A 25,405-nucleotide genomic window follows, 5' to 3' on the forward strand; every position below is an offset into this window, starting at 1 on the left:
CCAAGAGGAGGAGCACCTTAATGTCCCATCGCACGACATGCTACTTCCGACTCGGAAATACTACATGGTTACTGGAAACTTATGTACAGATTTTGAAAACAATCCAGCATAGGAAATTCTGAAGCGCTGAAGATCACTCTTTACCCCCAACACTACAGTACAGTAAATGAAATCTTAATGTTTCCCTTAATCTACTGTACGTGCAATGTTGATGTTCCAACAGTGCAGATTGGTGTGGTGGCTCACAATGACATTAAATTAACAACAACCTCTGCATCATTTCCGAACAACCCTTTCACATATATAGGGAAGCAGAAAGTTTTCAATATTGGTGGACAAAAAACATGCTGTACATCCCTAGTTGGTCCAAAATTACATTTCCAGCATAGTCGACTTCCCGTAAGAGCTAATGAGGAAAACAGAATGTGAAGAAAAAAATACAACAGTGATACCACTGTGACATCAGTGTGTGGTTAAGAGATACATGGTATGGTGCAACTTCCTCTAGAAACCACCTAACCTAAACTGATTACAAAACAAATAAGAACATGAATTATATTTATTAAGCAGCATATTAACATTTCAGTTTCATTTATGACATGAGCTTCTGTAACTAAAATATGTCCTTATACCCCAAAGCACTTTTTGTTGTCATTGTTGACGCACAAATTTAGATAAATTTCTAGTTTCTTGGGGGATTTTGAGTAAGAGCTATGGCAATTTCTTGTTTCATTTAGAATATAAACTACATCACAGGTGTCAAAGTCAAGGCCCGGGGGCCAGATCTGGCCCACCACCTCACTTTTTGTGGCCCTTGAAATGCTGATTTGACTTCAGGTTTCTGACTAAAATACCAAAATTGCTAGTTGTAACTTTTAAAAATTTGGGGGAAGAAAAACATTTTCGTATTCTCCAAATCTCTTTTGAACAGTTTTTGCCGGATTCTGATATCAAATCTTGGTAAATGTGTGATCAACACACTTAAAATGCATTTGAATTCAGTCATTCCAACCCTCTGACAGAAACTATCACTATAATGCGGCCCAAAATAAAAATGTGTTTGACACCAAACTACATGGTGTGTTCTTTTGCATTATTTTATGTATGCCACAGTACAGGTTGGGTTTACACAAAGACGTTGTGTAGTCTTGAGCGACTAACAAACAATTGGCAAAATGAGTCACTCCTTGTCATCACTCAGCCAGACTTACTTGTCCGTTGTCTTAGAAAAAAAAAAAAGTGTGTAGTTGTGAGGTCTCACAAGTTGTACGTTACTGCCTCCCACTGGTCAGTTGCGGTACAATAGACATCTTATGTTTCATGTTTCAGCTTTTAGCAGTGATTTTCCCCGCACCAATCCACCCAGAATAGATTAGGCCGACACTTGTAAATGTTACAAAAATTGCAAATTGTTTACAAAAATAACCTGTCAGGACTAATAATTTACTTGACATCCGTTTAAAAAACAAAAAAAAAGAAAAAAAGTCAATCATTTGGAAGCTTTAAAAAAAAAACTAAAACACTATATTCTGTGTAAACCTTTTACTTTTTTATTGCATTTTAGAAATAAAGGCAGATTAATCAAAGAGTCCGAAGCCCATGTCTTCATCTGACTCTTCTGATTCTTCTTTCTTCTCCTCCTTTTTCTCTTCCGCTGAAAAATAATTTTTACAGTTGAGTCACTACAGTATGTGTTTCCCGTAATAATTTAAAATGTATAATTCAACCAGTCACATATACATACCAGCAGCAGGTGCAGCCCCAGCGCTAGCAGCCCCACTTGCAGCAGCAGGAGCTGCCACAGCGCCACCCGCTGGAACGGAGGCTAACTTAGAGAGGCCTGCATGGGGGGAAAAAAAAACAACATTTTTATTTGCTTAACATTGTATTACATCAAATTGATGTACCTGAATTCATGACTTCATTGATGTTTTTCCCTTCCAGTTCACTAATGACCTGCACAGAAATACAGTTCAGGTCAAAAATTGTCCTTAAAAACAGCAGGTCAGGTGAAATTCATTAATGGAAGTAAATACTGCAACATAAACTGCAAACCTTCTTTAAGCGTTCATCATCAGCCTCGATCCCTACGCTGCTCAAAATGGCCTTGATGTCTTTGGCCGCGGGGCTGGTGTTCCCACCGAGCACAGCCAACAAGTAAGCGGCCACGTAACGCATTCTGTCAACAAAACACACACATTCCAGTTTAGTTGACCTCTTCCCTCTAAATACATATTCAATATACTATGTATACCAATCACATCTGGCTTATTTGTAATTACTCAAATACAAATAGAGTTGACGTTATTACATTAATACAAAAGATGCACGTCAGGAGCAACTTGCAAGTATTAACTTTTGCATTGCCAGAAAGAGGAAATTGAAGAAGGCTATGGTCCGTGTGGCTCCCCATTTTCTAGATGACAAATCATGAAACGATGTACCAGTACATAGATGGAGATATACTGTAGAGAGGAAATTATATACAAAATAAACCTCACGAGTGGGCTTCTGCACATTGAAATATTCAGGGCTTTTTATGGTCGAGTCTAGTAAATTACGGCAAATATGTCAAAATTCAAACTGAAGGAACACAATTTGGATGTTCCTGGTCGGATCTTCAGACAACTTGAGCTAATTGCTGTTTTGTTTTGTTTTTTGTTTGTTTTTTAATGTCCAAAGGGAAATAAATTCCACAAATATGTATGCCTAAATGACATTAATTACAACGTTGGCATAAGTCGTACCTGAGGACCTCATGACCACCGGGTGGTCCAATTCGAGAATCTATGTTATGCACGCTCGAGGACCAGTTGTCTTGTCCTAGCCTAGCATAGCATGGCATAGCTTTGCCTGGCCTAGCTTGACCAACATTAGTAGTTGGTGGTCCGATAGGCATTTTTAAACGACGTCACGATAATATTTTGTGTGTGGTATTTACTGTATAAAAAAATGTAATTCGTTTTGTTGTCATAATAAAATCACGACGATAAGGAAGCAGTTAGAACTTAAAACGTGCAGCATGGCGCAGTGTCGGGCCTCCGTTTATGACACAACCCAAATCGGCTGTGCCCCTGGCCCAACACCTTATTTAACGACTATGAAGTGCATGCATGGCGTGTGCGTTTCCATAAATCTTTTAACAGTCACTTAGCCAGCGTACACAAGTAAAAAAAAAATAATAATTTTGGACTTACTTTAAGTCTGAACAGACACGAAACGTAGGTCACGCTCGGAAAACGGAAAAGAGAGGGAAGGCGGGGCGTTGTTATTACCTATTATTGAAAGGCTGCGATCCGATTGGCCCGTTTACACGACAGTCAACAGGGTTACGCTATGTTGCTACTTCCGTGTTTGAAGTACCTTAACGCGCATGCGTAGCAATGACAAATCAACACCTCAGCTCGATGAAGCAAAAGGCAGCCATCTGACGTTGCCATCGTACTGTTAATTTGTTTTATTTATTTATTTTTTAAGTTATCTTTTTTTTTGTTTTGTGCTAGGATACCCTCTATTTACTGTTTGCATCGACCATCCAAATTGTATTATCTGTGTTTCGGGAATCCATTTTCAAGGCAGGTGTAAAAGATAAATGTGAAGGATTTAGACTTGTTTTTCATTACGGACAGCAGGAGGTGCTGCAGGTGTAGCATTTACCATTATTAGTAGCTATAACACACATAATAGCAACTGGAGCTATACCCCCCCCCCCCCCCCCCCCATATAAAATAATATAATGATAAATACACTTATGAATATATTTAAAACATACTGTTGGTTGTTAAGAACACATTTATTTGCAAGTTAATAATTTAATGTATTCCTTTTTAATGAAAAACGGTCGAAATCTTATACAGTGTCCCTTTAAAGATAACTGTAACTGGCTGGCAATCAGTTCAGTTTGGAACAGGCACCAGCAAGCCTGCGACCCGAGTGGAGATAAGCAGTGTTAATGAAATTGTACAAAATCATCTATCTGCATTTATCTGCTTAACTTCCAATAGTATTATCATAGTCCTGATACTACTTGGTTTGCAGCATTTACCACTAACTATATGGGCCTGGTCACATATGTTTAGCACACTGCACAGAAGCCTGCAACTGTTGATTGAGATGGCCACAGCACATTTCAGACAGCCTGGGGAATAAAAGTTAGCATAATTCCAATTGACTAAAAATTCAAAACCTAAAACTATAACACTGGAAGGAGCATTATATCCAAATGACTATACTATGACAAGAAAAGAACAGAATATGGAGAATAATTATAATATATATATATATATATATATATATATGCACACATGCACGCATTACTGGGCTATGCAGGCAATTTTTCAGAGCATTTAAACATCAATAAACTCGCATCAGCAATTAAAATTTATCATTCTATGAGCCAAAACTTAGGATAAGTAATAATAATTTCAAATTATTTGTCCACAAAGTTTGATGAACTCCACCAAGAGCAAGCAAGCTTTAACAATATTGTACACTGAATTAAAAAAATGGCAACTTAATATAAGTGTCACATTTGCGCATGGTGAGTTAGGAGGAGGAAGGAAGGGAACCCCAAAAATGCAGGAAAACTGAGAAAAATGTGTCTCAAAAAAGGAAGTTTTAACAAGGAAATGAGACAGGACCAAACCGGGAGCAAAACTGGATGGACAAAGTATCCCCAGACAGGTGGACCAAATAAAACTAACGAGAACCTAGACAATAAAGGCAGACGCGAGTGAAACAGAAACAAGAACAAAACCCCACAAACTCACAACAACAAAAGCCAACCAAACATGACAATTGAACATGAATGACATAAAATGACAAAAACATATTAACTCAGCAAAAATGGTTGTCCCCAAGTTTTTTCAGTACAAATCCATTCCTCTTTTTTTTCCTCAGAAAGACTTTCATGACTTGCTTGTATAGTTTGTCTTTACGTTCCATTTCCAATAATAGATTTTCTATTGACATGGACGCCAATGCTGAAAGTCGTGTCTGTCCAGTTTCTGTTTTGCTCTTCTTCAGCCATTGTGTGTTAAAAAAAAAGTGTCTGCGGGTCTGGCTTCGATGTGTGCTAACACTAACGTTAGCTGGTTGAGCAGCATGTTTTATTTTCTTTATTTAACTCCTTCCAACCTTCCTGCAGTGAGCGTCCACTTACGCTCAACATGAGGTTTCGTGAAGGTGTTATATGGGTCGATTGCAGCTGTCTAACAAAAATATGGGCCCGTACACAAGATGTCATTGCCAACTACACAGAAGCCTTCTAGTTTTCAAGCGAATGCACAGCTCCTCCAGACTCAGGCAGACATGAAGTCTGCCATGAAGTCTGCCTGGCGACACACAATAGCTGAATTATAATTGGCTTAAAACGCTACACTAAAACTGCGGCACTGAGGAGTGTAACTATATTGATATAATATGACACGAAAAGAACAGAATATGGAGAATAATTTTATATATAAAATATATATATATTTAGTAAAAATAAACTTAAAATGAAATTGACTTTTATTATAGTTATTATACTTATTATCGTTTATTATAGTTATAATTATGTAAGGTTAGGCCAGCAGAGAAGGCCTTGCTGGCCTTGATGATCCACCACTGGTATTATGAACGATTATATAAAGTTATAAATATCACTGTATGTTGAGACTGCTGGCTGACTATCTGCAGCAAGCTGCAGACAGGAACCAACACCCAGGCCAGCAGAAAGGAGACAAACCGCAAGGTTGCTAATCACACATACATCTTTGCAAGTGTTAACTTCATCTGTTTCTTATGTTCCCCTTCTCGTTTGCATGAAAGTCATTTTTTGTCAGTTCCCCTGAAGTAATACATAGGTACAGAGGCAACAGAGAGATGGCTTCAGAGAGTGTTGGAGATCATATCTGAATTGTCACTCACATTCTCCTCATGAGGAAAAAGACACAAGCGTCTTCACACCTTTGTGTCTATTTCTTGTAGATGTTGGGTGAGATCAATCCAAAAAGCATCCACAGAGAATGAATGGACTTAAAGTGACAACATGTAAAATTTCCACTGTTATTCATTTTGAAACCCACTATAAATGTCAATAAGGTGTAAATAAATGTGTTCTATCCGACCAACATATTTTTTTAATATATTTTCGTAGGTCTAGTAATCTCTATTTAGGTTACATGAGGAGTAAAATCGTTAAATCAGTTGCTTTGAATCAAAGTTGAAGTATTTAAATTCAATTCACTTTTATCCATTGTCACTTTATTGCTGCAATTTATTTAAGTAAACATTCAAAGACTGCACAATGTATGGCATGGAAAGTTCAGATGCATTCAAATATGGCAGTTAAAATAAAAAGCCATCAAATGCATTAAAAACTGGTCTGAAAAATCTTAAATCCACTTGAATCAAACTATTTGTGTTATTTACGACGACAGATTGTTTTGTGACGAATTTATGCGTGTACAAATCGACTCAGTTTATAGAGTAGAGCTTTATTTTCCTAAAATGACAAACTCTGTTGAAAACAACTTCAGTCCCATTCAGAGTTCTGCTGGCTCCTCGTCTCCCTTCTGTCTGAGGAGCCAGTCAAAGAGGAAGACCATGGCGTCGGACACAAATTCCACAATCTTCCCGACGTTGCTTACATACCACATTTTGTACGCGCACTCGGCCAGCAACACGAGCAGGAAGACGACCAGGAAGCCGAAGAAGAAACGGTCGATGTAGTAGTTGACCTTCTCTCTGGAGGTCCACTGCGCCCACGGACGCGCCCGTCGGACTTCGCTGTATTTACTGAAGTGCAATAAGGCCGCTTCGGCTTCGTCCACGTCCGACGCCGGAGCCTCCACTTCCTGGTCTCCCCCGTGCGTGTCAGCCATTGCGCAGGCCTTGTATAAAGACCCTTCTTCTGATAACCACAATGAAAGCTTGTTTGGAAACCAAACAAAAAGGCTCTTGGAATTTGACACAAAAGGATGATCATACCTTATTGGATTACACTGGATGATGTAAAGAGAAGAAAAGGCCGCCGAAAAGGCAACCTTTGTTTTAAGTAGAGTGAGGAGCGTGTTGCAGAAGTGATAAATGTAAGGCACCTGGCCTCGCCAAGATGAAAGCTGAGGATTAGGACACACTCAGCACTTTTGAAATCCCTCATCAAGGATGAAGCTGGCAGATGGTGATACTGTTAAGCAGCAGTGTCATTATGTGGGTAATGTGAGACAATATTCGGTCGTATGAGAAGGGTTGGCGAGAGCCCTGTCCAAAACATTTGGGTTATGGTTTCAAAATGGGGGCTGCTTGTGAGGACTTCAAATAATGGTGTCAAGCCAGGTTTGGGATTTTGAAATAAGGGTTAAGATTTCAAGTTTAGGTTTGGAAATTAAATTCGGCTTCAAACCTGGATTAAAAGTTAACATTTGGTTTTCAAATGTATGTTATCATTTCAAAATAGGGTTTCAAACTTGGAGGAGGGGTTTACATTGTGGTTTGTTGTGAATGTTACCATTTCATATTGCATTTTAAGACTAATCCATGCATGAATTCAAATTAAGGTTTGCAGTCTGAGTAGGGTAGAGGTAGTGTAGGCACAGGCACTGATTTATTAAAAAGCAGCAACTGCGACGGTTAGGGCTCTGATCGAGGAAAGCCCAGGGCATTAAGGTTGGCATTAGAATTGGGGTTTTTAACCAGGGTTAGGATTTGAAATTAGGGTCTGAAATTGGTTTAGAGTTTCAAATTCAGGTTTTAAGCATAGTATAAGACTGGTTGGTTTTTGAGGCCAGCTTTAGGATTTCAGGATAGGGTTATGCTGTTAAATTAGAGTTTGAAGGCATGATTTGAGGATTCAAGTTTAGGTTTCAAGCCCAATTTTCAGACACAGCTTTGTCGCGTTCTGCGTTTAGATTTTTAGATTTTTAGTTTGTTCAGCCATTCATTTAGAATTGCAGCCCCGCGTCTGCCTCTCCTCCCCGTCCGTTAGTTTGATTTTGTTCACCTTTTGCCTGCATTTTCCTGCCCCTTGCTTGTCATCCAATCATCTTTTCCTGCCTCTTGTTCTCTCCCAGCTGTTTCGCGTTGTTTTGTAATTATTGTTGTGTGTACATAAGTTGTAGGTTTGTCTCTGCTAGTTGTCGGGTGACACACTCCACTCCACTCCACTCCACTCCACTCCAATGCCACTGCCACTGCCACTCCCACTCCCACTCCGACTCCCACTCCCACTCCCATCTCCACTCCACTCCACTCCACTCCACTCCACTCCACTCCACTCCACTCCACTCCACTCCACTCCACTTGGCACCCCATTTTGAGCATCAAAGCCAAAGAACTTCAAGCAATGTTTTAAGAACACATAGTGTTTTGAGCAAATGTTAGGTCTTCATATTCAGGCTCCAAACAAGCACCGGAAGCCATCATAGGTGTTAGCTTCTCTGGGGAGCTCATCAGAGGCATAACAAATGTTGTGGCCTGTACATCAGCTCCTCAAACAAGTTTTGTGCTGCTGGTGGAAAGCGCACGCATCTGAAACAGAGCTCACGTCCAAGTCAAGAAAAGCAGAGCTGACTCAGCTCACCGGCATGGCGTGAATCATCGCAAAGTGACGCTGCTGTGGCTGCTTTCAAACGCGTCCCAGCCTTCTTAGCCGCTGGCCGCATCCTGTGATCAACCGAATTGCCACTAATGGGTTGCATTCCAACACCGACATGACATCTTTGATACCCCCGGTGGCTTATGTTAGGTTTTGTGATATTATTTGCTGTGCAGTTGTTTTGATCATGTATTTGTTACTTTTGTCATTTTTGATGTGTTTTTTTTTTTTGGTCATATCCTATACTTAATTGTTGCATCTGATGGCATCTGCTTTGTTCGTTGATGTATCAATTGCCCTGCTGTTGCTATGGTCCTTTATTATCTTATATGTGATGGGTATCTGACAGTAATTCTGCCATGGGTTCTCATTAACTTGTCAGAATATTAAGTTCTGAAAGTGTCACAAGATGTCATGTCAAGCAGTCCTAATTTCTTTCTAAATCTTTGGATGTTTTTGTGTGTATTGATTTTACGTCTCCCCTTCCTTATCCCATCTGATTCTGGGTCCAAATCCTGCTCCTCTTGTAAGAGTTAAATTTTCTAATACGTTTTTTCTTCTTTTTTCAAATCTGTGTTTTTAGTTAAGATTAGGGTTTATATTAAGCGCTACGATTACAATGTAAATTTACAACCAATTTTCAAACAAGGATTATGATTATTGTTTGTAATATTAGAAATCAAGATTGGGGATTCAATCTGAGCTAACTGCTATGGTTTAAAATGGACATTTCATGCCAGTGTAAGGGTTTTAAGACATGGCTAAGATTTATAATTAGTTATTAAAATGGGGATAGGATTTTGAATTGAGGCTTTAAACCTAATAAGTTTAGGATTTGATAAGGTTTTGAATTAGGGATTCAAACGCAGTTAGGGTTTGAAATCAATGTTTGAACCTGATGTTAGTGTTTCAGTCTAGATTAGGGTTTTAAACAACGTTTAAGGTTTCTCATCGTAATGTTTCAAATTAGCTGATTCTGGGTTACGCTTTCTAATTACTAGAGTTTTTAATCAGAATTTGAAGACACGTTAAGGATTTTAAGCCTGGGTTTCAAGATAAGGACAGAGTTTCAAAATGAGATAAAGATTTGTAATTAGGCTTTAAAACCAATGTATTACATAAGGGTTTCAAGGTAATCTTAGGTTTTCAAATTAGGGTTTAGAGTTTTAAATTTGGCCTGAAGCAAAAATTAGATTTACAAACCTCCAAAAGGGTTTCATGACAGTCTAATAAGTATTTATTTTTCTGTCTGCACATGCACATGTATTGAACACTTCATTATACCTACAACAACTTTATAGATGAATTTTGGCCCCATTAAGATCGTGTGCGTTCTGTGTATTGCAATATAGTGTGAAAAGAAGAAGTAAATTTGTATGGCGTTATATTTGTGCCACAATTACGAGCACGCAGAAAAAACATTTTGAGCGTTGAAAATAAAACTAAGCGAGCGAAAACAGATTTTGAGCGCAGAAAAAAGTTCTTGAAAAGAAGTTTCTCGCTCAAAATTCCTTTTTGCTTGCTAGCAATAGCATTCTCGCGCTCAACATCTCGCTCTCGTTCGCGATACTCCTCCCTCCCTTGCTCAACATCGCGTTTGCTCAACATCGAGCTCTCGCTCGCTCGAGTTGTCCTCTGCGCTCGCTCAGTTCTGCTCACGCGTTACGTTTGTGCCACAAAACCAGCCAATCAGAGCTTGTAAAAGCACATTGATTGACAGCTTTGTATCCAATGAGATTGCTTGTTGTGTTCACCCGGAACGAGCAAACGAGAGTGCGTCACATCACCGTGGGCGGGAGGAGGTGGGCTTATATTATTAAAGTACAAAAACTAACAAGGTATTTCTGTCAAATGATACAATACAGTAATAATAATAATATTAAAAGTAATTCTCCAGCCCAAGTCCGTGTTGACGCACTCTCGTTTGCCCTTTCCGGGTGAACACAGGGCAAACAGAGTGCGTCAACGGATAGCGTACAAGCAATCTCATTGGATACCAAGCTGTCAATCAAAGTGCTTTTACAAGCTCTGATTGGCTGGTTTTGTGGCACAAACGTAACGCGTGAGAAGAACTGAGCGAGCGCAGAGGACGACTCGAGCGAGCGAGAGCTTGATGTTGAGCAAACGCGATGTTGAGCGAGGGAGGGAGGAGTATCGCGAGCGAGAGCGAGATGTTGAGCGAGAGAGGGCTATCCCGAGATGTCTGTGTTTTTAACAACTTATACATCTTTTCAACCAGACATTTTTTGGACGGACACAAGTGATGTCTTTTCTATGTTTTTTCAACCAGTTTTTGCCGGGTTGGGTGAATTGCACCTCCAAAGAACTGTGTTTATCCAGCCACTAAATAAATAAATAAATAAATACATTCGACAGACATGAGAAATAAAAGCTACGGATAAATTTCCCCCCCAAATTGCATAATTTACAATGTTGATGTTCAGCCCTACCCCTAAGCTACGTCTCACAAGCGCCCATGCCACCATTTTGAGAACAGCTGTGTCACTGAATGTGTCACAAAACTACAAAGGGCTCACTTAGCATCGTCTGCACGCTGCAAACCTTGCGGCAAGCCCGCGTCCACTTTCTCAGCAAGTGCTGGCGTGCTGCCGGGATACGGGCTGGCCCCCGCGCAGCGGCGGCACGCCATACAGCCCCGTACCACCTCCAGCAGCGTGACCCTGAAGCGCTTGATCCGGAAGGCGTACACCAGTGGGTTGAGCGCTGAGTTGACATGCGACATGAAGATACCCACGTAAACGGCCATCTTGGGCGTAGCTCGGCCCGGGCGGAAGAAGTCGAGGCAGTTGACTATGTGAAGCGGCAGCCAGCATACGGCGAAGAGCAACACTACCAAAGCCAGGGACTTGGCCAGCTTCAGCTCCTTCCGGTAGTAGCGCTCGCCGTCCGACGTGGCCTCTGCCCGCCGGTTGAGCTGCCGGCGAATGACGCGGAAGATCTCGGCGTACAGCGCGATCATGACGGCCAAGGGGGCCACCACCCATCCGAAGAAGTTGAAGTAGACCATGTAGTCCAGCCGCATGACGGCGGTGAACTCGCACACCATGTAGTCGGAGCCGCTCAGGTTGCCCAGGATGTGACGGTTGTTCCAGCCCACCATGGGAACCAAACCCGTCAGGAAGGAGACCAGCCAGCACAGGCAAACGGCCACGTACGCGCGCCTCTGCGTCACGATGCTGCTGTACCTTTTGAAATCACAATAAAACCATCAAGTGAGATATGGGGCAATGTAAAAACACAGCCTATGCCAGTTATTTGGGCAGACATTTCAATTTTGCTGAAAGCCTGCGATGTACAGTGCATTGATCGGCCAAAGGATATATGATGCTATGGAAAGCATAAACAACAGACTTATCTCAGCAGAATGAGCTGATGTTTGCTTTTGTGTTGCTGAAAGAGATTAAATGAGTGCGGCCGCTTTGCTTTGCAATCAAAATAATTCACAAGCCACTGTACGACCACTAAAGGAGAATTAACAGCAAGACGCCTAAGCCATGGTTGGGGTTTTTGGTTTTCTTTCCAGCCTGGCTTATGGTTTCATATTGCTGTATAAAGAAAGGGTAGATTCTCTAAGTTTGTTTCAAGTTTATGTTTCAAGTTTATGTTTCATTATGGAATTTCCAATTGGAGTTTCAAGATGGAGTTTGAGTTTGAAAATACTGTTTCAAGGTCTAGACGTACGATACATCATTTTTTGCTTCAAATCACGGTCTGTAGCCGCAGTTAGGCTTTAGAATTAAAGCCTCAACCTTGGACTATGATTGCAAATGACAGTTTTGAGTTTCACGTCTCGATTTTATAGAGTTAAAAGCCTATAACCTGACTTTGAATTAATCAATTGATTTTAGAAATGGCCCATGAAAGGTAAAACCTTTCCATCCATCCACTTTTTTTGATCGCTTATCCTCACAAGGGTCACGAGTGCACTGCAGCCTATCGCAGGCAGTTGGCAGGGTACACCCCGACTGAACTGGTTGCCATGCCAATCGCAGCAAATTATATTTAATCAGGTTAGAGATTTGCAGTCACATTAGTTTTTGAAGCAAAGGTTGGGCTCTCAAATTAGATTTTCAGTTCAATAATAGGGTTTCAAATTAATGTTTGAAGCCAGGACTACAGTTTCAAAGTGGCATTTTAGACAGTGGCTGTGTCTCATGTAAGATGTGAAACTTGGGAATGGCAATCAAATTAGGGTTTCGAGACATGCCTCAAAATATAACATACAAGGGTTCCAGTTTCAAAATACAGTAGCTTTTCAAGGCAGGATTGGTTTGAAATTAGGCTTTCAATCTGGAGTTTGTTTTTTATGCTTTCAAGCCTGAGTTAGGGATTCAAATTATGATTCAAAACCAGTATTTGCGTTTCAATCCTGGGCTTGGGTTTTCAAGACATGATTGGAAATCAGGATTTTTAGTCTGGGTTGGGGATTCATACAAGTGTTGGGTGTTTTTAATTAGGGATTGCTCACTAGGTGCCAGAGGACTTTGCTCATTCACTATCAACCCAGCTAAAATGGATTTCTGCCAATGGAATTAAACAAGCAAGACCACTAAAACTTACATTGACATCTAGAGCCATCAGTGGCAGCAGATGAGTTTATAGGAAATGATCACAATGACAAGAGAGCAAAACATGCAGACCCCTTTTTTTTTCCCTTCACCTGGTGGGTATCTTGACCCTCAAGTAGCGGTCAACGGCAATGGCGAGCAGAGACAAGATGGAACCCTGAGTGATGATCACCAGCAGGCAGGACAGGAACAGGCAGGTGTAGAACCGTGTACTGATTCCCAGGCTGATGGTGATGGCCAGTGGGATCACCAGGACACCCACCGCGATGTCGGCCACCGCCAGGGACACGATGAAACAGAATGTGGTGTTCCGCAAGGCCCGGTTCACGCACACCACCAGCACTACTAGCACGTTGCCCACCACCGACGCCAGGGCAATGGCCGCCTCTACCGAGATGTATACGGTGTCCACATGCTCCCGTACCTTCACCCCAGGAGAGGAAGGCATGGTTCACCCCTATGGACGCAGATGGGCCCAGGTTTTGGCTTCCATTTCCCTACAGTCCATTGCGTTCTTCCTGAGATGCTGGAAATGCCGAATACTGGCAGCGACGATTCACAAGTCGAGCACTCTCTCTCTTTCTAGTCTGTGAATACAGGGCAGTGATTGAGGGGAGGGATGTTGTTTTCTGCTGTAGTTGTTAGAATTGTGTGTGTGTAGGTGTGTGCGCGTGTGTTCTCCAAGGATGTGGTCTCAGTGTAATTACTGGAAGGATGCTTTTTGGCAAGGCTTTTTGAGTATAATTTTAATTGGAGATGGATGCATTAGTGCTGATTGCGATGCATGTACATGCCAACATGAGCAAGTGAGGCACCGTCAAGAAATTTCTTGAAGTCTTAAAAAAATATATCTTTGGTTGATGAACTTTTCAGAAGCATTAAGGAAAGGTCCATAGTACTATTGATAGAACTTAAAAATAATAGCCAATTGTGGTGAGTTGCTCAAGCTAACCTAATTTAAGTTGCCTGAGTACTATTGCATTTGTGGTCGGCTATAAATTCACTTGGTGGTGATTTATTTTTTCATGAGAACCTATCCTCAGCTATTTTCTGAAAAACTCGCATATGGCCAGATATCAGACGAATAGGCTGGGTTCACTGTATCGCAAATATAGTCTGATTTCATCAAATTTGGAACTATATTTGTAGTTGTATCTCTAGGTGTATTTTATTCATCAACTCAAAAAACTAGCTTGTATAATATCATCAGTTTATATTTCTGTTTCGTCTGCTGAAAAATTGCATTACGATGACAATGGGTGTCCTTATTCATCTTAAAGGCGCCGTAACATGATACATAAATACTTTCCACGGTATGATATTTGCATATAAATTATGTTTGGCACAATGGCGATTTAATTTCTTAATAGATATGAGTTTTATGGTACTGATCTTTCTAACCAGGGAGTACTGTAAAACATTTTGTTTGCACCACGTAGCTGCCACGCCACCTTGCATCTCGATGCTGGGGGCCACACATCATGCACTATGGTGCTTAATGATACAGCCATCATCTTGACTGCTCATCCTCACAAAACTCAGGTCTGATTAGGTCTATTTCAACAGTGTGAATAACAGAGCCAAAAACATGCTGCTAATACTACTAACCTTCAAATGTAAAACGGTATCTGTACACTACTCTTGTCAACACATCAGTCCTATCAAATCAGTCTCCGTGAAAACCCAGTATTCATAGCAATAGTTCTACCCATGGGTGAATATTTTTACAACTGAACATTGATTGTGCAACTGTGTGCTTCAAAACAAACATCTAGGCCACCTCAGAATTTTCTACAGTAACATGTTGTAGCTAACAATGAAACGCTGCTGTTTACTTGGCAGACTCGGTGCAAAATCCCGCATTCTCGGCTTGGTAACCAAAACGAAACTTAAGACGTGGAAAAGGTCGGTGTATTATCTCCTGCACAGGCGATGCAGGGAGTAGCCAACTGCTCCTGTCTCGCTCCTGTCGTCATAAGCGGACTTCAAGCCGTTTTCATCTGCACGGGTGGGGTCAGAATGAGAGCGCAGAAAAAGTAAGGAATGCTTAGAAATGCATCAATGAAGAAAATGTATTTGTTGGTTTAATGCTCCAAAAAGGTGGCTTTGTGTTTCGGCCGCTTTAACAAAAAATAGCACAATGTTCTTGTAGTTTAAAAAGAAAAATGAACATGAAAATAATTATACAAGATAAGCTGATACATAGAGAAATCCTGTTGAATTTTCATTTACCACTTAAAGAGCCTTCATGTACCCCAGGCATGCCCGTACCCGCATTTGAGGACTGTTGTGAAAAAGATTATATTTTGTGTTTTGTTTTGTTTTTTTTCTTCTCACAAATCTATATTATCAGTCGATCCATACGCTTGGCTGATGTTTTTGCACATTACTGAGCAATATGAAGTGTTGAAAATGCCACACTATCTTTGATGATGCAATGTTCTGAAGTATGGATCATTCATGAATTATAGGACATTGCCACCCATAAATTTTTACATAATCCATAAAGTACAGAGCATATGGTCCACCCCTGACTAATGTTCTTACATAGTTGAAAATGCTCCCTTATTTAATTAAATGTACAGTGGCCCTGAAGTGGAAATCACTAAAACAAAGAACCATAAAAACCAAAACACTAGAGGGCGGTAGAGTTGCGGATTCGGAGTTGCGGATGTTACAATCGTCCCGCATTGACCAGTGTATCTTGAATGGTGGGGACTGGGAGAGTAGTGGGGCGCGAGGCGATGCCGCGGTGTGATGACCCCAAGCAAAAGGATTTGTATTTACCATGTGAAATGTAATTGTGATAGAATAAGAATGGGCATCTTTTTTTTTTTTTTTAGCCACTCTGATGCACTTGGGGTTTTTCTGCTTAGCCAAACCTTTAACCTGTATAAATACTGTAAAAAAAAAAAAAAAAAAAAAAAAAAAAAAAAAAAAAAGTGAACAATTGTTGAAAGTTTTTAAATTGCTTTTTTTTAGGCCTTCTTAGGCCACTTAGGCCTTCAGTGATTTGGCCCCCTCAGAAGCATATGTACGCATTACAGGGCTACACAGGCTATTTTTCCAGAGCAGTTAAACATCAATAAACCCGCATCAGCAATTGAAACTTATCATCATATGTGAAACTGCCAGAACTTACAATAACTAATAATAATTTTAAATTATTTGTCCATAAAGTTTTATGAGGTCCACCAAGTGTCATATCAGTGCAGCATGTTGGCGACGGATGTGGGAAGTTGGATCCAAAATGCAGGGAGACAGGATGAGATGGGCTCAATAAAACTATGTATTACTCGCGGAAGCTGGGCGAAACATGAAACACTAGAGCTACACTAGAGCTGGAAAGAAAGAAAAAACAAATGTGGGGTAAAGTAACTGGGGAAAAAAACAAAAAGCATTTTCACTCATGGAGGCAACACTTTGTGCAGACCATTGTGTGTATATCATGCTCGTAAACATGACCAAAGACAAATACGCAAGTCAATTTTATTTATCAAGCATTTAGAAAAACAATTTCAGTTGAAAAAATGTTTTAAACAATTAAAAAACAAAAATAAAGCAATCAATCAAGTGATATTTATCCGAAGTTAATGATATTAGTTGAATCAGTTGAACTCTTCTGTGGCTTCATCAAACTGTTAACCTCCATTGCTACTGCCGCTATATAAAGCGAACATTATTTTGTACATCCAGCAAAACTCTAATGAGCCTGCTTTTAGTTTTGTCTTGAAAATGCCAGAGAGGGGAGTCACACTCGTTGGGAATGCAGGTGCCTCGGCATGATAGTCCTGCAGTGTTTCGTCCTTCTGTGTCCAGCCTGCATCTGATGCATGCACAAAACCCTGGCAAACTGGTGTAAATTAGCCAAACTGACATATCATTGGGGGTAGAGCTGCAGGTCAGCTTGCAAAGACACGTATTCAGATGTAGGATGATAACAAAAAAAGATTAGGTTGAATTTGTAATTTTGCCCTTAATGGATGTACATCCACTTCAGAAAACAACAATCTGTACGCATGCATGTATAATGTCAGTTTTCCATGAGATTACCACTTGAAGCATGTATTGGCACATTGTTGTCCATGATGTTGCTACTTTGGTTGTTGTCCGTGGTCTGGCTGGACTGAGAAATTTGGAGCTCGTCCCCGCACGTGAAACATCTCCTCCAGATCTTCAGGTAAGCCGCCCTGATCTTGTGTACCCTAAAGGCATACACCAAGGGGTTCACAGCAGAGTTGGCATGGGACATCACGATCCCCACATGGAAAGCGCTAACCGGCACCGTGGCCATTTCAAAGTAGGCGATGCAGTTCAGAACATGTAGTGGGATCCAGCAGAGGGCGAAGAGAACCAAGACCAGGACGAGAGAGCCTGCCAGCTGTCGTTCTTTCTTCAAGTAGATGTGAGATTTGGCCTGGGCTCTGTTGCCCGGCTTTTCTCGAAGATTGCTGCGAATGACGCAGAAGATGTAGCCGTACAGCATCGACATGACTACCAGTGGCGCCAGGCTGCAGAGGAAGAAGTTGAAGTAGACAAGGTAGGACATGGGGATCACGGCTATGAACTGGCAGGTGAGCGTGGAGTTGGGAGACCCCATGGCGGTGGCGTCTCTGTTGTGCCAGCCGAGCATGGGTGCAAAACTTAGAGGCAGCGCGATAAGCCAACACACAGCAACTGCGTACCATGAATGTTTTTGTCTGACCGTCCTTTTGTACCTGAAAACAAAAAGAAAATGGAAGTTTTATTTGGTTGCTTTCAGTGGCAAAATGGAAAATAAATGAAATGGAATTTAGAACATTCAATGTGTCTCAATTGTTGTTCTATAATAATTATAATAAAAATGTTTTTCTCCTTTTGGCTTTCTATCAAGATTTAGTATGCTTCTACCTATACATGCACTATCTCTCCTCCAGACAGGTCCAAACCATCTTAGTCTGGTCTCTCTGAATATTTCTCCAAAACCTCAAACTGTCTTTTCTTCAGTGACACTGTCTCCAGGCCGAACAGCATCGCTGGCCTCATCACAGTCTTTTACAGCTTTCCTTTCATTTTAGCTGAAACTCTTCCATCACACATCACAACTGAGACTTTTTCCAACCGGTTCAGCCTGCCTGCACACGCTTCTTCACCTCTTTTCCACACTGCGTTCCTCTGAACTGTAGACCCTAAATTATTAAAATCTTCCATTTCTTTATCTTCTCCCTTTGTCTTCGCTCCACCACTTGGATCCTTGTCTTTTACACACATATGCTCCATCTTGCCGCAGCTTCCAGGGCCAACCTCCACCACTCTAGCTTCTCTTGCATCTGTTGCTTAGTGTCACTACAGATCACAGTCACCTGTAAACTTCATAGTCCATGGACATCCCTGTCTAAACTCGTCTGTCATTCTGTCCTTCATCGTAGCAAACATGAAGGGGCTTAGAGCTGATCCCTGATGCAGTCCCACCTCCACCTTGAACTTTTCCGTCACTCCAGCAGCACATTTCACGACTGCCCTACTCTCCTCGTACATGTTCTGCACCTATCGAACATACTTTTCTGCACCTCCACAGTTCCTCCCTGCGTATCCTGTCTTTCTCCAGATCTACAGACATAGACCTTCTCTGTACTTTTCTATCAACATCCTCAAAGCAAATTTTGCATTTCTAGTGCACTTTTTTTTCGCATGAAACCATACTGGTCCTCACAAATGCTCACTTCTGCCCTTAGTCTTGCTTAAACTTCTCTTTCCCATAACTTAATTGTATGACTCATCAACTTTATTCCATTGTAGTTACCACAGATTCGCACATCTCCCTTGACTACCAGCGTGTGGTAAAAGTTGCCAAAGCTGAGTATATTCACAGTTCTGCAGCTACAAAATGTCATAAGCCACAGATTCTTTTCAATACGTCATAAACCCCCTACACTGCTTCAGCTATTGTGTACTCGCCTGCTCTCTGCGACCAATTTCTTAAATTTCATGTTTGATATGATCCCTGCTCTCAGGTCAGCCAATAAGTGTGTTTCCACCCCAGAACTACCTGAGCCACACCACCCTTGATTCTTTAAAGCCAACATGCTGGGTTCCTTCAGTGTACAAAACAGCATGTGCTACTGTTAGAAATCTTTATGTGTTATGATTTTAAATTTGACAAACATCTGTTGTCAGGATCTTTTTTTTTTTTCCCTGCAGAGGCTCCTAGCTAAAACAAGCCCTCGTTTCAACCCCCAAGTAGCCTGAAATAATGAAATCATTTAATTAAATTTCATTAATTGAAGGAATTTACCTGAAAGGGATGTACACACGGAGAAAGCGATCCAGCGATATGGCCATGAGTGATAGAATGGACACCAGGGTCAAGAGGATGACCACACAGCTGATGAAGAGGCAGGTGCGGAAGGACGTCTTCACCCTGCCGTCCACCAACACAGCCAGCGGAATGGCCACCAGGCCTACCGCGCCGTCAGCCACCGCCAGAGACACAATCAGACAGTAGGTGGGCTGCCCGATGCTTTTGGCAGTGTGCACGGCGACGATGACCAGAGCGTTTCCAAGGATGCAGAAGATGGCTATGAGCACCTCGAACGAGGTGTAGACCACCTCGCCCACATGCATCGCGTCTCCTGTGTGGCTTGCCATGTGACACGATGACACTTTGCACTCATGGGGAAGTCAAGTGTGGTTCTTTCTATTCCGGTACCAAGTAAGAAACTTTGACACTGGTGATTGTGCAGTGTCAGGAAGAGGCTTCTTTTTTTTTTTTTTTGAATAAGTGCTCTGCCCAAGCAAATTAATGCCATGATACATAAACAAATCATTGCAAAGATCTTCCGAATTCAGAGATAATAATTTAATACATGTTCGAAGATACTCGCAAAGACAAAAACCTATAGTATTCTCTTGTGGAGATCTTGTGTTATATTTTATTTTATTTTTTCAGCTAATTTGGCCCTGTTCCACTCTTACTAGTAGTGATGTGAATCCACCCCCTTCACTTCTGGAGAGTGCATCATCTTAGTACTCTATTTTAGTGCTACCTCTGTAAGTGGCTCTTTATCTCTAGAGCAAAGGTTCACAATTTCAGACCCTTTCAAACTTCATTTATATCGGTCCACAAAAAATAATCAACAAAAAGTGTCCTCTTTTTGATCATACAACAAATCTGTAGTCAAAAATTAATATAAATAAATGTCATCAAATTTCCTTTGATCCGGGTCTTCTGTGTCTGGGCAGATTTCGCAAACAAACAAAAAAAAAAGCCCTGAACTTCCCTAAGTGTTCAAAGGCCAACTTTCACATCTCATTATGATGGTTTCTCTTTCAGTTACACTTCTCCACAGTGCACATCAGATGCCTCTGGAATTACTTTCACGATTATTTACACAGTATTAAGTGCTTTACATGTATGATGGGCATGACATCACTATTCTGTGAGTAATGTGAAGCATAAAAGAACTGGAATTTCTGCCTTTTTTTGAGAGGGAATATTGAGGAGAACTAAAGAGTAGTCATACAGTTCAATACAGACAGTTTCATTCATTGAGTATATTATAAACAAAAAGTAACTCAATGTGCTTCAAATAATTAAAAGTACAATATTTCAAAGCATTTGCAAACAGAATTGTGATAAGTTATTTCAAGTACATTAAAGAAATGAAAAGTACCCTACTAAATTTACTAAAAGATCTACACTACATCATCGAGGTTTTAGAAAAATGCATCAAAAGAATTTAATCATGGGCATGGGGGTAAAGCATATAAATCTAGATTTAAAAGCATGTAACCCTTAGGTTGATCACCTTTGCTGGCAGTTTCTTCCATTTGCATTCAGCATAACAGTTAAATTGTGCTTTTTAAATGATGTGTGACAGTTTTAAACAGGAACAGTTTTTGCTGACTGATTTTGTCTTATCTTTAACAACAGATGTTCAATATTTTTTAGCCCAATACTAGTATAAATACTCAATTCGAGTAGTCACCAATACAATGACCCAATACCACAAACACTTTTACTACAAAAATTAACTCCTCGAAATAGATATACCATATTTTCTAAAAGATGCACCGGTATATAAGCCACAGCAACAAAAATTGAGCACAAAAAACCCCACATCTTTTGCCACGAATAAGCCGCACTGGACTATAAGCCGCAAGTATATGGTGGTAATATCAAACAAAAATTTTCTTTATATATTTTTTTAATTGCTACCAATTGCAACATCCTCTCTTTAACAGACTGAACATGCCTGCATATATAGTCCCAACATTATATTGATAGAATGGATGGATGGATATTACCAACAGAACACTGCAGAGTTGAATAGCAGCTCAAACTCGAAATCAATACTTCAATAGCATTCTGTCTCCTGTTGTTTAATTGATAGATTATTTTTGTGAACATTGCACACACTGGAAATAAACAATAAATATAACCATAAATTTGTAAATACAATCAATTATACTGTATACCGTATATCGAATTTACACGTCACAAACTTTTATACAAGATCTTATTCAATTTAGACCTTTTTTTAAAAAAATATTTTTAATAATATATTTTAAAACTCTTTCTGAGCACAGCCATTGATTCACATCTTTCCAGTTCTATTTCATAGTTGTTCCATAAACTGATTCCTTGAACACACATTTGCTTGACCGGTAAAAACCAGCAGATGAGCCGCACTGGACTATAAACCGCTCAAATCATGATGAAAAAGTCACGGTTTATAGTCTGAAAAATACAATAATTTTTAAGAAAAAAATGTATTCCAATCCAGAATTGTTCCTTAAATATTCACTAAAGTGACCATTTTCTTTTATTTTTCTGCTAATTTGCAATTTCCATTACATGATTGTAAAACTACAAGAGTGTGGCTGAGTAGTAACAGCTGCCTTCTCTACTTCTGATATACAATGCTCTTGTATTAACTCATTCAGAGCCATAGACAAGAATTCTCTTTTTCTTTTTCTTTTTTTTTTAGTAGTTAAAACAATGATAAATAATAAAATAGTAGTTTTTTTTATGGAGGGTAGTTGACTAATGCTTACCTAATATAAGGCAATTGAGCACTGTAGTAATAACTGTGACCATTGGATGACAGTGTTTCTGCACTTACAACACAGCTGTTACCTACATGCAAATGTACCGTATTTTCCGCACTATAAGGCACATCTAAAAGCCTTAAATGTTTTCAAAAGCTGACAGTGCGCCTCATAATCCGGTGCGCCCAATATATCAATCAATCAAATGATACAACAGCAAGCCCAACGCGATGTCTCTCAAGCAATGAAGCAGAAAGTCTTGCAACTTTATTTCAATTTAGTGGAGTGAGTTTCATGAACATGCAGTCTTACTAAAAGTAAAAACTAAATAAACATAACCCATTACGAAACAAACAACGCGCCACAAATAACCCGTGTGTATGGGTGTGCTCTGCATCGATGCTAACATTAGCTATTGCAGTGCTAAACAAGCAAGGTCGCGATCTTTTCGTGCGCTAATTAGATAATTGTCATGCGTATGATGCATATAAGTGTATACAGCATGTGTCAAAAGCTATGTCTAAAACAGATAAAAACACAGACTTACAGTCATTGCTTTCGGAAGAGTCTTGAATGAGAGAGTCGTCTGAATCAGCACGGCCTTCATGCTATAGTAATGACTGGATTGTAGGGAAAAGTACGGGAGCGATGACGCCAGGGGGACGACGAGATGAGGAGATTGTTTTGGAGGGGGTTAAATAATAAACGGGTGTCGGCTGTTCCACTTGCAAATGAATACAGTACAGTATACCGGTTCTGCCTTTCCTACCTGTAGGGACGAAAAACTTTGGGACACCTCTCACAAGTCACAATACACAGCGACCTCCTGACTGCACTCCCGGAATAAAGCTGCATAAACTAATCTGTGTGTTTGTAAACGCAATAATGCCATTCCAATCGCAAATAGCAATCTAACAATATATTTTAAGGTTTTTGGTTGCAATTTGATACAATTATTATTATAATATTATTATTATTATTATCTAAACAGTCTTTTAATGTAATCAAGAGGTATTTTCCCTCATTCTTCAGGTAGTGCTCAAATAAAACAGCTGTTTGTTCATTTTGGCAGTTGAGAATGCTTATATTGCATTAATAAAGTTTATATTCTGTGAATAAAGTTTGATGACTTAGCTGATGCTTTTTAATACATTCCTTTTAGTGCAGCACCGTCTAGTGGATGCATAATGCAAGTCTATCTCGTGGATGCATAATGTAACCCCAGCCAGTGCTGTAGTTTCAATTCTATGTGCGCTTTATAATCCGGTTTGCCTTAAATAAGATTTTTTTTTTTTTTTTTTTTTTTAGAAAAAAAGGCCATTCATTGAAGGTGCGCCCTATAATCCGGTGCGCCATATAGTGCGGAAAATACGGTTAATTGAAGATGGAAGTTAATATTTCAATGGGAGCACCCATCTTTACATAGACATGGCACACCATATTCTGATGGCCTTGAAAGGTGAGTGAAAATGCTAAATATAGTGTTCTTTCCTTTCCCAATAACATTTGGCACTGAAAGAGTTAAGGGGAGTACTGATCGTCCATCTCTAATTTGAAAACTCAGACTTGATCACAAAAGCATTTTTTTTTCTTTTCATGAAAGCAGTATCCGTAATAAGACATCTTAACCCAGAAATGATACATTTTACTTTTTTTTTTTAATGGAGGTTTAAAAATTAATGTTTTAGTATTAAAAACATAATTTTGGTGCAATAATGTGTACATGCTGCTGTACTAACTATTATTGAAAAATTATTTTGGCTACATGCTGTTGTTTTAGTCTTTACAGTCATGTGCTATGTACCAAGGGGAAAGAAACTATCAAGTTGATTATGAGACAGTATTATGCATATTTTACTTGTAAGTTCTTCATTTTACGGCCCTGTCAAGATTATATGGGTGCATTTTTGCAGTCATAACAGAGCTCTATTTTCTCATATATAGAGTACAGGCCAGATGTTTGGATATACCTTTTCATTCAACCTGTTTATTTTCATGACCATTTACATTAAAGATTCTCACTGAAGGCATCAATACTATGAATGAACACACATGTAGTAAATCAACTAAATAATAAACGGTAAAAAAAGAGAAAACAAACTGATTTCCTTTTATTATTTTGAAACTCAAGTGTTTTTCTTTTATTTTATCCTAAAATGAGACAGATGATCACCAGGAAAGCCCCACAAAAATCACCATTTGATCCCAACGTTGGCGGCGTGCAATGAGCTTCACTTTGTGCCCCTCAAGGAAGGTAATAGATTGTATAGTTATCACCTCTTGGGGGCTTGGCTTCATCCCACAAGCTATACAACCTACTACCTCACCTCGCTAGGCTCCACTCACTAATAAGTGCAAAGAGAGGACCGGCGCAGTTTGTGATGTTTTTGTCCACCGGCGAGCAAGCTGTCTCACGAGCAAAGACAGTAGATTGTATAGTTATCTCAGAGGGGACACAAACCCCACAACTATTCAATCTACTACCTCAGCCGAGAGGACAGAAGACAGGGAATGCAGAAGATCATAAGTGATTCGTTCATCTATAAGAAAAAGAAAAAAACGGGTTAGCTTGATGGTGTCTTTCAGTGAAAAATTTGGCAAACGTGGCAAAACAAATTCAGGAAACCAGCTTGAAAAACTATGCGCATTTCTTAGTAATACTGAGGATAGAAAATGTCATAACTATTTACTCAAATTGTGACTGAAAGAGAATAAAAATTCCAATAATTTCCAATAAGAAGTAATTGTATTTAAAGTTTAAGGTATATAAAAAATAAAAATTATATATTTAAAGGACTCAACATGAATAGTAAAAATCTAAGTTAGACGCCCCCTTAATAAGGTTGATAATCGCCTGCAAATGTCACAAGGTGGCAAAGCACTACTTTTGTCTAAATCAAGGTCTCGATTCACTTCAAATGTTTTCCTTGGCTACATGATGGCAGCAAATAACTACTTTTGTCTCAAGTCACTTTAACACAGTTTCTTGGCACCATGATACAAGTGGATTAAAAAAAACAATGGTTTGTCTAAATGAAGCTCCTCAACGCACTTCAACATAATGCCTACATGCCACATAATGCTTCCAAAGCAAGCAGTGCTTTAAGCCGCGACTTTTTTTCTCATGATTTGAGCAGTGCAGCTTATCTGCAGTTTTTCTCTTGGGCGAGCCACCAGGAGACAATATACCGGTTAAGCCAACGTGTGT

General features: G+C 39.9%; 4 protein-coding genes across 6 annotated transcripts; all 4 read right to left on the bottom strand.

Annotated features, from left to right (window-relative positions):
- Positions 1-1,527: 1,527 nt before the first annotated feature.
- On the bottom strand, positions 1,528-3,343 carry rplp2a (ribosomal protein, large P2a). Its single transcript, XM_088424496.1, has 5 exons — positions 3,198-3,343; positions 2,056-2,179; positions 1,908-1,956; positions 1,745-1,840; positions 1,528-1,654 (listed from the first exon to the last, which is right to left on the bottom strand). Exons 2-5 carry the CDS (start codon positions 2,176-2,178, stop codon positions 1,578-1,580), a joined length of 345 nt encoding a protein of 114 aa, XP_088280622.1. The 5' UTR covers position 2,179; positions 3,198-3,343; the 3' UTR covers positions 1,528-1,577.
- Positions 3,344-3,774: 431 nt separating this feature from the next.
- Positions 3,775-8,108, bottom strand: LOC148418604 (uncharacterized). Of its 2 annotated transcripts, none has more exons than XM_088422530.1 (2): positions 6,973-8,108; positions 3,775-6,892 (listed from the first exon to the last, which is right to left on the bottom strand). In XM_088422530.1, exon 2 carries the CDS (start codon positions 6,864-6,866, stop codon positions 6,528-6,530), a length of 339 nt encoding a protein of 112 aa, XP_088278656.1. In that variant the 5' UTR covers positions 6,867-6,892; positions 6,973-8,108; the 3' UTR covers positions 3,775-6,527. The 2 variants fall into 2 exon arrangements, with proteins under 2 accessions (XP_088278656.1, XP_088278655.1); XM_088422529.1 differs by having other exon boundaries at positions 3,775-6,895; positions 6,973-7,649.
- A 3,003-nt stretch (positions 8,109-11,111) lies between these two features.
- Positions 11,112-13,615, bottom strand: LOC148418605 (adenosine receptor A1-like). The gene is made up of 2 exons (XM_088423810.1): positions 13,260-13,615; positions 11,112-11,784 (listed from the first exon to the last, which is right to left on the bottom strand). The coding sequence occupies exons 1-2, from the start codon at positions 13,613-13,615 to the stop codon at positions 11,112-11,114; spliced, it is 1,029 nt and encodes a 342-aa protein (XP_088279936.1).
- A 3,027-nt stretch (positions 13,616-16,642) lies between these two features.
- On the bottom strand, positions 16,643-24,683 carry adora3a.2 (adenosine A3 receptor a.2). Of its 2 annotated transcripts, XM_088423959.1 has the most exons (3): positions 19,442-24,683; positions 17,853-17,885; positions 16,643-17,678 (listed from the first exon to the last, which is right to left on the bottom strand). In XM_088423959.1, the coding sequence occupies exons 1-3, from the start codon at positions 19,792-19,794 to the stop codon at positions 17,201-17,203; spliced, it is 864 nt and encodes a 287-aa protein (XP_088280085.1). In that variant the 5' UTR covers positions 19,795-24,683; the 3' UTR covers positions 16,643-17,200. The 2 variants fall into 2 exon arrangements, with proteins under 2 accessions (XP_088280085.1, XP_088280084.1); XM_088423958.1 differs by having other exon boundaries at positions 16,643-17,885; positions 19,442-24,682.
- Positions 24,684-25,405: the final 722 nt, after the last annotated feature.

The sequence above is a fragment of the Hippichthys cyanospilos genome, chromosome 9 (assembly GCF_059441005.1).
Source record: "Hippichthys cyanospilos isolate Australia breed blue-spotted pipefish chromosome 9, RoL_Hcya_1.0, whole genome shotgun sequence".
NCBI lineage: Eukaryota > Metazoa > Chordata > Actinopteri > Syngnathiformes > Syngnathidae > Hippichthys > Hippichthys cyanospilos.